General features: G+C 38.4%; 1 protein-coding gene across 3 annotated transcripts in view; it reads right to left on the bottom strand.

Annotated features, from left to right (window-relative positions):
• Positions 1-5606: 5606 nt before the first annotated feature.
• Positions 5607-14428, bottom strand: part of LOC110465392 (ras-related and estrogen-regulated growth inhibitor-like) — a 42875-nt gene continuing 34053 nt past the window's right edge. The window contains exons 3-6 of one of the 3 annotated variants that reach the window (XR_002464605.1): positions 11004-11080; positions 6623-9025; positions 6175-6302; positions 5607-6014 (exon numbers count right to left, since the gene is read on the bottom strand). Coding sequence is in view for 1 of the 3 variants with exons in the window: in XM_021521170.1 (XP_021376845.1) it covers positions 8588-9025; positions 11004-11080 (515 nt within the window). In the remaining 2 variants the exon portion in view is untranslated. Of the gene's footprint in view, positions 6143-6174; positions 6303-6477; positions 9026-11003; positions 11081-14428 lie in introns of those variants that run through there. The other 2 variants (XR_002464604.1, XM_021521170.1) reach the window with 2 other exon arrangements.

The following is a 14428-nucleotide window of genomic DNA, read 5'->3' as shown; positions in this document are numbered from 1 at the left end:
GTGTCTACATAAATATGATAGTAAACCCTTCGGTATCCGTATGTATTACAGTTTTCTAGTGAATATCACGAATTCTCCATTTGATAAAAACATATCTTCACTGCAGTGAAGATAAACGAAACATTATATATTCACAATTGAAGACGTCACTCTTAGTATTGTCCAATCTGAACGGTACATTCTATTCTCTGCATAGATTTTTAGTTTCAAGTTAGATGAAGTGACGGCAGAATAAGTGGTTTGGTTTTCTACCTTTGCAGCATTTTTTTTTATTTATTTTTTTACATAACTACACTATTAATATCATTTTTGTGTGGAAATCTTACCAGATAATAGCAGCAAGCGGCAAAATTGCACTGAAAACCCATTCAAAATGGCGCCCTGCAATGTTGTCAAGCGTGAAGTCATTAGAACTTAACGTCAAGAAAAACGCTACACATTCCCGCGCTTTTCTGATTGGCAATATTTACATTGCTTGACGTAAAATGGGGCAAAATGTGTCTTCGTAGCAGTCTCGAGAATTAATAACTAATATGACTCAGGCATGGCCTGGAGAGAGCGAAGCTCGTATTGTACATTTGTTTCAATAGTATAGCATACTATTATTGAATCATAACATTACCCATTTTAATACATACAAAATGTACCTGTATTTTTTTTATTTTTTTTCTTATATACTTGAATCTGTTGCTGGGCAAAATCATTCATCCTTGTACTTATGTGTGCTCTATTTTAGAATGATCCACAGTCACACTACACTAATATGACGCATCACATGCTAGTTTGAAGTTGACTGGTTTGTATTATACGGTACTACTATATAGCTAGACTATATTGATTGTAATAGTATCCTCATTTGGTTCTTCTTTATCCAAGAATAAAAGTATATACTCTACTCATGGCTGTTCATAATAATATGTATTATTATTTTTATCCAAAAGAAACAAATGCTATTTGAAAAAAAATCATAGAGTAAAAATGATAATGTGAGTTGTAAGCTGAATGTTTAAACAATTGGTTTGAGCTGATATGCCAACCATGAATAATGTATCTGTTTTTAAATTAAATATGTTTAGCATGTTAGACACAACAGGTTAGAGACTGTCACGTCTCCTACCATTATAAGTATAAAATAGAAGATTTAAAAAAAATCTTTTTAATAATATAGATAATCCACGTGAAATGATGAAATTTAATGTTTGTACAGATTATATACCTTAGAAATTCCAGGTATCTACATCAGGAGATTCATCGTCGCTGTTGTCATAAAGATTTTGTAGATACCTAGATATAGATTGGCATATAAGCTAAAACCTTTTGTTTCCAAGTGAAATTTCTGGATGGACAACTTCGTATAACTTTGTGTAATCATACTTTGAGTGATTTTTTTTTTGTTTGCGATTTTGATCATGTTTTCCTCGATGTTTGATTGATACCCTTATTATGTCATTGTCAAATTTGAGGGTCAAAGGTTGTGTGTTGTGTTATGTTATGTTCTGTGATGATTGTGTTAACTTGATGGAATCGATGTTAGTTTCATGATGGACTTGTAATTATTGAGTCAATATTGGTGTTAAATGTGGTTAAAAAAACCAATTGCCATCACCAGTTACATCATATGCGGAATAGTTTTGATTTTGATTAGAAATGGTTGCTGATGGTCGCATATTATGCAATCTGTTAGCAAAAATAAAAGTGGTGAAAATATAATGTATCTGATTCTCTTCTTTACTGATATTCATAAAGCAGAGTAAACTAATGTGTTCACTTCGTAAGTACATGTACAAAATGTCAAGCGTTTAAAGTTTATATTTATCTAAGTATCAATCAAGATATTTTACTGCACAAAACTGTACAGATAATGTTTGTCTTTTTCAAGTAATTGTTAATTTTGTAACATTAGATGAAACTAGATTCAATCTATTGTACAAGCAGATCTAGCATTGAAATTCCACAGTTTTAGTTGTAAAATCTAAAGGTAATATCACAAATTTGGAGCAAATATCAACAGAAACGACCCTCAAATGGAAGAATGTAGAAGAACTATATAAAGTTGACGTTCTACAATAAATGCAGAAAAAGACACGAGTAGTGACACTGAAAAATCCGTAATTTGACCCTTTAAAACACGTTAGTTTTCCCTAATTCTGGTTACGCAGACGACCCGTGAACTTTGACCTCATCAATCATCTGACCTTTTGATATCCAATGAAAACCAAGCGACCTCGTCATTGACCCTGCTTCGTCCATACTCGGGTATTGCCATCCTAGTGGGAATGACCCTCGTGTGTTACGATCGATTATCAATATTAAGATGGAAAATGTGTATGTTAAGAAAGTTGTTAGCATCAAATTATCTACTTCTTTCCTAAATTTAAGCTAATGTAATCGACGGTAATACAGTTTCTCAACTAATCACATTCTTACGCACTTTTCGACGCCATTTGCTTGTGACATTCATGTAAGCTTTTTGATGACCCTGGCAATCATTTCTATTTTCGATACAAAAGGAAAGAAATCGCGAGTTGATATTTTTCCAACTGTACATTGTCCATAGAAATATTTGCAAAAATCGCTTCGATTTTGACAAAAGGTATATAGGATGTTTTGTGTAAATCATGTGATGCTCCTTCTCACTCTCTCTCTCTCTCTCTGAAGATGACGTTATTATCAAATGTTGACATTCTAACGTGCGCCGGTGCGGTTAAAATGTACATTTGCGTGTGTGAGATAATTATTGAGGGACCATAGTGCATAATAAAGGATATTGAGCGTGAACGGAATATTCTCAACTACAAATAATGCCATTAACAATTTATATAATTATAATCAAATAAATTCAAGTATGCAGGATCCGTCCCCTCGTGGTTGTTGGTCTGTCAGTAAGTCAATTTCATAAAAAAATGTGTCCAGCAGGGCCGTTTTCGTTTAAATGGCAAAACCGGTCTGACCACAGTTGTTCGTTTATTAAATAAGGTCGGACCTAGTAATCTGATGCTGCTTTCAGGCGAGCCTTGACAAAGCCTTGCCATGACATGTTCGATCATGAAGAAGATGTTATTGTTTTTCTTATGATATCAATTTATTAATTAAGAAGTCTTGGTTTCCGTGACATTTGCCTTCATGTTAAGTGAAGAGGTATGTCATTTATTCCAAGTTTCAGGCTGATATTCAGGTACGAATACAGATATAGCTGATGTCAAAAAGTTGCCTTGTCAGCAAAATTTATAGATTTTTGCTGATACTTCACCGTTTAAAGTTTGTGCTCATGTATTTTGTGAGTTAATAGATTAAGGACAAGTACAATGTTCAGTGTTCCTCAAAACCAATCAAATTAAACAGTCCATAGGGGCACGGTTAAATTTATCTCTAAAGCCTCATATATAAATTGAAAAATTTAACTGTGTCCCTGTGTACAGTCCTATGTGAAAGTAAATTTGATATTAAATTCTTGTGAATTGCATGTGTAATAATTGTGAAATTTGTGAATTATTTGTCTGTGATATTAAACATTTTATCCACGTAAATTCATTGTTAAAAAGACAGTTACAAGTAATTTTGCAAGCTTTGTTGTAAGTGTTTGAATTTAGGAATCAAAGGGTTATGGTCGTTTTTGTAGGTGTAGTAATAAAAGAAAATAAGGGAAGACAATACGGATATGAACATTTTAATGACTAAACAGTAAGTTGTAGAAAAAAGTTTCCCCCCGTTATGAAATACAATTACTCCCATATACCTCATATTTCTTTTTTTAAATATGGTAATTCTTGCTACAACAAGTCGTATTCAAATGCTTCATTTCCGGTTAAAAATACGAAACTGCGCATTCCGATTAGGCAAAGCTGGCCGTGCACAGCTGTCGTTTGTCGCACTCAAAAATATTTGCGTCGCACGACGTGAAAAACGAATATACATAGAATTTTTTATAGTTTTCCCGTTATAGACGAAATATATATTTCATTCGTATAAAAGGAATATGTGAAAACAACCATAAAACCAGCGCTGTGGCAAAATGTATCTTTGTTGCAGACTCGAGAGTCTTTAACATCTTTGAAAAGTATCCTTCACCAGATATTTTATACGTTAGTCAATACAAGAGGGGCTTCGATTGACAATTTAATCTAAAAGACAGTTAATGTTTTATCCAAAAGTGTATTATTAAATTAAAATATTTGTAAAAAATCGCGATTGTCTAAATGATATTTTACGTAATTCATGAACTCAGTAGATGACGTTATTACCAAAATGCTGACATTTAAGCATCCAGTTAAAAATGTAAAGTATGTTGCTTTGTGCTAAGTGAACAGAATAATCTAAACGTTAAAATCCAAGCCATTAAAATCCAAAGAATATGTACCTTATAACTTCCGGTACTGTCAACCTATGTACATTGGAACATCCGGTACTGTCAACCTATGTACCTTAGAACTTCCGGAACTGTCAACCTATGTACCTTAGAATGTCCGGTACTGCCAACCTATGTACCTTAGAACTTCCGGTACTGTCAACCTATGTACATTGGAACATTCGGTACTGTCAACCTATGTACCTTAGATCATTCGGTAATATCAACCTATGTACATTGGAACATCCGGTACTGTCAGCCAATGTACATTGGAATATTCGGTACTGTCAACCTATGTACCATAGAACTTCCGGAACTGTCAACCTATGTACCTTATAACTTCCGGTACTGCCAACCTATGTACCTTAGAACTTCCGGTATTGTCAACCTATGTACATTGGAACATTCGGTACTGTCAGCCAATGTACATTGGAATATTCGGTACTGTCAACCTATGCACCTTAGAACTTCCGGTACTGTCAACCTATGTACCTTAGAACTTCCGGTACTGCCAACATATGTACCTTAAAAATTCCGGTACTGCCAACATATGTACCTTAAAAATTCCGATACTTTCAACCTATGTACATTGGAACATTCGGTACTGTCAACCTATGTATCCGGGAACTTCCGGTACTGCCAACCTATGTACCTTGGAACATCCGGTACTGTCAACCTATGTATCCGGGCACATTCGGTATTGTCAACCTATGTACCTTTGAACATCCGGTACAGTGTACTGTCTACCTATGTACCTTGGAACATCCGGTACTGTCAACCTATGTATCCGGGCACATTCGGTAATGTCAACTTATGTACCTTGGAACATCCGGGACTGTCAACCTATGTATCCGGGCCATTCGGTACTGTCAACCTATGTGTTACAGTACTATCTTTGTGTACAAAATCCACAAAACGCTGTTGGGTTCTTATGCCTTTTATTCTGTATTTAAAAAAAAAACCAGATCCTGCGGGGGTTTACAGAAATTCCTTTGCTAACTAGCGACATATGACTGGCAGTTGTTAAACATGTAATACTGTAAATGAAATAAATAAATACTTTATAAAACAATACTAATCACTACACTTTATAATTTGGAATACAGAAATTATATACATCTGGAAAAACTGAAAACTTACTCTTTATCCATTTCTTTACATTTAATCAGAATATTATGATTAAATACATTTGTTGTGAAATAATAATTTAAACATAACATTATACCAATATTCTGATAATATCTTACAGAATATACATATAAATGATAATAATAAAACATATATGGTTAAAAACTCAGTTCTTTATATTTGTAATACTCCAAATTCTCCTGATATAAAAAGTAGATCTATATCCTTCAACGCCTAGGTGCTGAGTGATATTAGTCAAGTTAAAAACCATGCAGTTGTTAGCTATGACCAATAAAAATGTCCGTTGATGTCATGTGACTAAAAGTACTCACATTCCACACATTCTTACATACAGGTAACACACATGCAGTAAGGGTCCTCGCACCATATTCTTTCATCACACAACTATACTACCAAACAACCATTTAAGGTTCCTTACACCAAGACCTTTCATGATATTAAAATCCATTCAAAGTCTTACACACAATAAATATATATATCCTTGTTACATATGTACCTTGGAACATCCGGTACTGTCAACCTATGTACCTTGGAACATCCGGTACTGTCAACCTATGTGTCCGGTCACACTCGGTACTCCTTACCTATGAACCCGGAAACAGCCGGTATTGTCAACCTATGTACCTTGGAACATCCGGTACTGGCAACCTATGTACCTTGGAACATCCGGTACTGGCAACCTATGTACCTTGGAACATCCGGTACTGTAAACCTATGTATCCGGGCACACTCGGTACTCCTTACCTATGTACCCGGAAACAGCCGGTACTGTCAACCTATGTACCTTGGAACATCCGGTACTGTCAACCTACGTACCTTGGAATATTCGGTACTGTCAACCTACGTACCTTGGAATATTCGGTACTGTCAATCTATGTACCTCGGAACATTCGGTAGTGTCGAGCTATGTACCTCGGAACATCCGGTACTCTCAACCTATGTGTCCGGGCACACTCGGTCCTCCTAACCTATGTCCCCGGTAACAGCCGGTATTGGCAACCTATGTACCTTGTAACATCCGGTACTGTCAACCTATGTATCCGGGCACACTCGGTACTCCTAACCTATGTACCCGGTAACAGCCGGTATTGTCAACCTATGTACCTTGAAACATCCGGTACTGTCAACCTATGTATCCGGGCACACTCGGTACTCCTTACCTATGTACCCGGTAACAGCCGGTATTGTCAACCTATGTAATCGGGAACATCCGGTACTGTCAACCTATGTACCTCGGAACATTCGGTACTATCAACCTATGTACATTGGAACATTCGGTAGTGTCAACCTATGTACCTCGGAACATTCGGTACTGTCAACCTACGTACCTTGGAATATTCGGTACTGCCAACCTATGTATCAGGAAACAACCGGTACTGTCAACCTATGTACCCAGGCATATTCGATAGTGTCAACCTATGTACCTCGGAACATTCGGTAGTGTCAACCTATATATGTACCTCGGAACATTCGGTACTATCACCCTATGTACCTCGGAACATTCGGTACTATCAACCTATGTACATTGGAACATTCGGTAGTGTCGACCTATGTACCTCGGAACATTCGGTACTGTCAACCTACGTACCTTGGAATATTCGGTACTGTCAATCTATGTACCTCGGAACATCCGGTACTGTCAACCTATGTACAAGAGGAAATCAGGTACTGTCGACATGTGTCCCTGTGCGCTTCCGGGACTGTAAAGGGTATACTGGTGTATAGTGGATGATAATGAAATAAACAGTCATATAGTTTATTTAACTATAATTTACTTTGATTCTTAGTAACAAAGAAACCAGTGTATTATAATTCAATCTGGTTGATTGTCAACACGTTTTTATAACAGCTATACACCAAGAAGTGACATACACAATGTACATGGCGAACATGTCTGATTAACGAGTGAGTACAGGCAATTTTAGGCAAGGATACCCTGGTCAGGTAATGTAAGGGAAAGATAACGTGGTCAGGTAGGGGGAGTGAGTACGGGTCATGTAAGGCAATGATACCCTGGTCAGGTAGGGAGTGAGTACATGTAATGTAAGGGGAGTATACCGTGGTCAGGTAGGGAGTAAGTACAGGTATTGTAAGGCCAAGCTTCTTTGATCAAGTAGGGATTGAGTACAAGTAATGTAAGGCCAATATTCTTTGGTCAAGTAGGGAGTGAGTACACGTATTGTAAGGCCAATATTATTTGATCAAGTAGGGAGTGAGTACAGGTTATGTAAGGCAAGCTACCCTGGTCAGGTAGGGAGTGAGTACATGTAATGTAAGGCCAAGATTATTTGGTCAGGTAGGGAGTGAGTACGGGTAATGTACATGTAAGACAATGATACACTGGTCAGGTAGGGAGTGAGTACACGTATTGTAAGGCCAATATTATTTGATCAAGTAGGGAATGAGTACAGGTAATGTTAGGTAAGCTACCCTGGTCAGGTAGGGAGTGAGTACAAGTATTTAAGGCCAAGATTATTTGGTCAAGTAGGGAGTGAGTACGGGTAATGTACATGTAAGACAAGGATACACTGGTCAAGTAGGGAGTGAGTACACGTATTGTAAAGCCAATATTATTTGATCAAGTAGGGAGTGAGTACAGGTAATGTTAGGTAAGCTACCCTGATCAGGTAGGGAGTGAGTACAGGTAATGTAAGGCCAATATTATTTGGTCAAGTAGGGAGTGAGTACGGGTAATGTACATGTAAGACAAGATACACTGGTCAAGTAGGGAGTGAGTACACGTATTGTAAGGCCAATATTATTTGATCAAGTAGGGAGAGAGTACAGGTAATGTTAGGTAAGCTACCCTGGTCAGGTAGGGAGTGAGTACATGTAGTGAAACGGAAAGATAACGTGGTCAGGTAGGGAGTGATTACAGTTATGTAAGGCCAAAATACCTTGGTCAGGTAGGGAGTTTATTGAGTACAAGTAATGTAAGGTAAGTATATACCATGGTCAGGTAGGGAGTGAGAACAGATATTATAAGGTACTTTGTTAACTTTGTTAAGTAGGAAGTGAGGACATATAATGTAGGTCTGAATATCGTTTTAGTCAATGCAGCTGCACTAAATATTGTATAATGTAATACATTAATTAAAATGTATCGCTATGACTCCGGCCAATTCTTTTCTTCAGAACTTTTTTCATGTTGTATAACTTTGAACGGGGTTTGTCTGCATTGCTACTAACATTAGCCGCACTTTGACATTTCACAAAATCCCTCCGCAGTTGAACAATGAGTTCCTCCATGGCATCCGCCACACCTTGATATCCGTCCGCCACGGAAAGTTCGAACAATGGACACTCAAGTGAATGAGCCAGCGACGTGCTTTCCGCTTCGCTCACCGCCCGGGCATCTCGCAGGTCAAGTTTGTTTGCAATTAGGACCATAGGTCTTTCGTTCCCTTTCAGACGGAATAAAATGTCCTTGAAACGTTTCACTTCGTGAAAGCTGGGTGTGTCAGTCACTGAATACATCATCACATACCCGTCCGCCCATTTCAGGTTCTTTTCTGTATCATCCGGGCTGCACTGTAACAAGCGTGAAAAAGAAGATTAAAACTCCCATATTAAATGGCGGAATCATAATTAACAGGGCGACTTTTAACCACCTCTTCCAATTATATAGGGACCATTGTAATGAGCTTAATGTAATCCCTTTCATTACAATGACGTCACATCCGCCCCTTATTGCCTTCTGCTATTTATCACTTTCTAATCCCTTTTCATAGCAATTACGTCATATATTCTATTGAAGTGGCGTCACATTAGCCCTTTACTCACTGTAAACACTGACATTGTAATGACGTCATATCAAGCCTTTATCACATAATGACAACTGTGAGTCACATCAAACTTGTAGTGACGTCATCACACTCTACATTGATCTTTTTTGATGTCATCACACTCAACACACTGGGTTTGAAGCAACGTCATCCCACTCTACACACGGATCTTTAAGTGACGTCACATCAAACCTTATCACACTCTACAGACCCATCTTGTAGTGACGTCATCACACTCTACACATCCATCTTGTAGTAACGCCATCACACTCTGCGTTCTACACTCTACACACCGACCTTGAAGCTACGTCATCACACTCTACGCATTGATATTGAAGTCACGCGACATCAAAACTTTATCAAACAATGGCACCTGTGAATCAGACATCATCATCGTCATCGTCATCGTCGTCGTCGTCGTCGTCATCATAATCGTCATCATCATCATCATCATCAGCATCATCATCATCATCATAATCATCATCATCATCATCATCATCATCATCATCATCATCATCATCATCATCATCCTGGACAGGAGCTGACCCTTAGGGTTGTGCTGCTCCAGCGACGTAATAAAGGGTCCGTGTTTAAACATACCAGCCATCCTCCTATTTTGTGTTATTCCAGATTTTATTATATAGATCCACACGAGAAAAATTTCAGTTACTATGCCATTTATTTGTTGAAGTTAATGATCTTCAATATAGGAAGTAACTATCTAGAATAATTATAGCATTTCCATCCAGTCTAGTCACAGTCAGTCTAGTCAGAAATGTGTTCTAGCCTATTGTCATATATTTTGTTTACGTTAAATATTATTGACAATTATCTACACAGTAACAAAGCAGTTATAAGTTCACTATTACTTCCACTTTAGATGTGAGGAAGATTTCCCAAATGTAATGCGTAGAAAATGCATAACATGAAGTGAGACTATAGAATCATGAAACTCGGTCAGTTGACGACTATTGCGACGTCTCCGATCTGTGACACCACTGGCTTGGCTGTTCCAAGAACTTCGAACACTAAATGACGTTAGATGAATGAAAAAACCTGATAAAATCAAAACTACCGCATCAAAATACAGATATAGCAAATGTTTGTATTGACAGAGAGTGTTATTGCCAAATTACACACATTTCTATTAATGACAAACTAACTCAAAGCCCTGTCGGGTTTTATGAAGCCTGTAAGCAAAAACAATGTGTTATAGTACAACGACAGCAACTGGTAAGACTTTCATTTACTCAAATACACCCTTTTATTATAATGACGTTCTATCAACCGTTAGGGTGGTCGGGTGGTGCAATTGATAGCGCCTTTCACCAAGGCGGCCGGGGTTCGATTCCCCGACCGGACGTGAAAAGGACCTTCCCGACCACGTGGGTTTTCTCCGGGTACTCCGGTTTCCTCCCACACTTACCCCCCCCNCACACACACACAACCCACGCGCTAACATCCGGGCAAACAGAGTGATTAATATAAGTTGAAATAACTTGTTTCATATTTGTTGTAAAAAAAATAAAGTTAATATTTATCAACCATTATCAGACTATACACACTGGATTGGTTGTGAGGTCACATCAACCCTTTATTTACTAAGTATCTCAATCTACATTATGACATCACATCCACGTCCATCTAATTACAATTCGGTGACGTCACACCAGACATTTGTTTAACATTGTAGTAACGTCATTTCGGTTGTTTATAATTAGTACCTCTGGTGCGGTGTCCAGAATCTCCAGGGTGACGACCTCATCCCTTGGTGACGTCATCTTGTACGTATAGAGCATTTCTGTGTGGTAGAAATATAAGACACACCATGTTACACTTCTAAAACATAAACTAAGTCTTCCCTTATATCTATTCTTAAACATTTTAAGTTATAAACTTATATAAACGTAATATGCACAGAAATACTGAAACACCCCTTAACATAAAGTAATACAAGATACCCATATAGGGTACATACAGTGTATCTGGGTAGATCTGTAAAAGATAATTGTTAAAATTTATGCCAATTTCACACCCTTTACTGTCCTTCCCCTCGCAACTCTGGGAGTGAGTCTGCAGCCAGGGTCTGAATTGCCATACCATCAAACTGCAATCACATGCTAATCATTCCAACCAAATTTGAATTATTTTCCGCTGGAAAAAAAACATATTCAAAAATATGATTTCCTTACATAAACTTTAACAAGCGTTTGCCCCTTCCCAGGGGAAATAGTTGACACAGTTGTAGGGAAATTCACAATGTTGATAAAGCACTGTACATTAGCTAGAGAAATGACCATACCGAGTATAGTTAGAGAAATGACCATACCGAGTATAGTAAGAGAAATGACCATACCGAGTATAGCTAGAGAAATGACAATACCGAGTATAGCTAGAGCGATGACCATACCGAGTATAGTAAGAGAAATGACCATACCGAGTATAGTTAGAGAAATGACCTTTCCGTCCATGAAGAGTATAGTCCGATATTTCGGTCTGAAGAGACGGAGTTAGATTTATATAATGCATAAAGGCTTGTCTTTGATCATGGAATCATCCTGCTTAATTTGATAGAAATCGGTTTCCTGGTTTTAGTAAAGAAGTCAAAAATGTGTATTGTTTATGGACGACGCGACAGCAAAAGGCAGTCTGAGTAGGTCAACCGTCACAGGTCAACCGTCACAGGTCAAACCTATTGTCTATACTGAAACACGCATAAAGTACTCTTAAAACATAGAATACATTTAAGATACTCAGTGGGCTTGTCCACATATACCTATGCAAGCATTGTTATAACATTTGATGTCATGTCATTTCACGATAAGTGCGAAATCATTTCAAATATGTAAACGATCGCGAGTGACCTTGTGATATTGAAATTCGAATTTTACCTCCGCATCTCCATAGAGTCAGCTTGTATTAGTAGATAATGCTAGCGAGTATGGCGATATTCCATCAACTATAATTTGAGATAATTTGATGTTATAAAACGGTTTAAAGGAATTGTATGACCTTGACCTTTGACATTCACCTTCACAAGTCTTATACTGTGTTTCGGTTTATCATTTGTAGAATTGTTAGATACAAACATGACTGTCTAAAGTAATTGTATAGGTCACTTTAAGGGCCTACTGAAGGCAATGATTGATAGGCCTCGAATATTACAATATCAGAACGGGACGTGCATTCCTTAAAGTGCTCACCGCTGTTAACACGACACCGTGACACAGCTAGGGAATGATAATCAATTTCAGTAAGTCTGGTTAGACCTCGCCTTGTTCATACTAGATGGTTAAGAGCTTAAAATGCCGACAGCCCTCCCATTCCAACACCACCAAAGATATATAATGTAGGGTGGGAGTGGGGTGCACTGCAGTGAAGGTAATGTACCAAATACATCAATGTCTGTTCTGGTCGAATGATACACCTGGTCATACTAATAAAACAGGTCATACTGATACGTCAGGTCGTACATTAGGTCAAACCAATCAATCAGCAAAAAAGCAAAAGACCAAAGATCGTGGCAGAGACGATCATAGTACAAGTAAAGAGTAACAGATCGTACTGTACCCTCGACGGCCGTGATCTATACAAAAACAAACAAAATGAAATTGTCCATCCAATAAAATGATGTCCACAGTGACCAGTGTGTGCTCTAAGCTGAGATGGGGGAGGGGGAGAGGAAGAGATGATAGACGATGAAGTGAAAAAATAGGGTGGGAGAAAGTGAATGATGCAAGAGAGGAATAGAGCAGTAGAGGAAGAGAAGGTATAAAAATAGGAGACAGAAAAACGAGAACATAAGAGAAGTAGGGAAGGAATGAGGTAGAAAGGATGTGGAGGAGGGGGGGGGGGGGGGGAGGAAGAAAAGAGAATTGGAATTGGAAGAGGAGGGAGAAGAAAAGCAGGGGGAGGGAGAGGGTAGCGGCGCTGAAACTAGTGTCTGTGCTAAACTATTCCCGGTCTACAGTAACTAGTGTCTGTGCTAAACTACCCCCGGTTTACAATAACTAGTGTCTGTGCTAAACTATCCCCGGTCTAAAATAACTAGTGTCTGTGCTAAACTATTCCCGGTCTACAGTAGCTAGTGTCTGTGCAAACTATCCCCAGTCTACAATAACTAGGGTCTGTGCTAAACTATCCCCGGTCTACAATAAGTAGTGTCTGCGCTAAACTATCCCCGGTCTACAGTAACTGGTGTCTGTGCTTAACTATCCCCGGTCTACAATTAGTAGTGTCTGCGCTAAACTATCCCCGGTCTACAGTAACTAGTGTCTGAGCTAAACTATCCCCGGTCTATAGTAATGTAGGGTCGGTGATAAACTATCCCCAGTCTACAGTAACTAATGTCAGTACTAAACTATCCCCGGTTAACTGTAACTAATGTCACACTAGTGTCTGTGCTAAACTATTCCCGGTCTACAGTAACTAGTGTCTGAGCTAAACTATCCCCGGTCTATAGTAATGTAGTGTCTGTGCTAAACTATCCCCGGTCTACAGTAACTAGTGTCTGTGCTAAACTATCCCCGATCTACAATAACTAGGGTCTGTGCTAAACTATCCCTGGTCTACAATAAGTAGTGTCTGCGCTAAACTATCCCCGGTCTACAATAACTAGTTATTGTAGACCGGGGAAAGTTTAGCACAGACCATAGTTACTGTAGACCGGGGATAGTTTAGCGCAGACACTACAATAACTAGTGTCTGTGCTAAACTATCTCCGGTCTATAGTAATGTAGTGTCTGCGCTAAACTATCCCCGGTCTATAGTAATGTAGGGTCTGTGCTAAACTATCCCCGGTCTACAGTAACTAATGTTAGTACTAAACTATCCCCGGTCTACAATAACTAGTGTCTGTTCTAAACTATCCCCGGTCTATAGTAATGTAGGGTCTGTGCTAAACTATCCCCGGTCTACAATAACTCGTGTCTGTGCTAAACTATTCCCGGTCTACAGTAATTAGTGTCTGTGCTAAACTATCCCCGATCTACAATAACTAGTGTCTGTGCTAAACTATTCCCGGTCTACAATAACTAGTGTCTGTGATAAACTATCCCCAGTCTACAGTAACTAGTGTCTGCGCTAAACTATCCCCGGACTACAATAACTAGGGTCTGTGCTAAACTATCCCAGGTCTACAATAACTAGT

The sequence above is a fragment of the Mizuhopecten yessoensis genome, unplaced genomic scaffold, assembly GCF_002113885.1.
Source record: "Mizuhopecten yessoensis strain PY_sf001 unplaced genomic scaffold, ASM211388v2 scaffold11073, whole genome shotgun sequence".
Lineage (NCBI taxonomy): Eukaryota > Metazoa > Mollusca > Bivalvia > Pectinida > Pectinidae > Mizuhopecten > Mizuhopecten yessoensis.
Note: the sequence above shows the minus strand (reverse complement) of the source record. Positions and strands in the feature narration are given on the sequence as shown.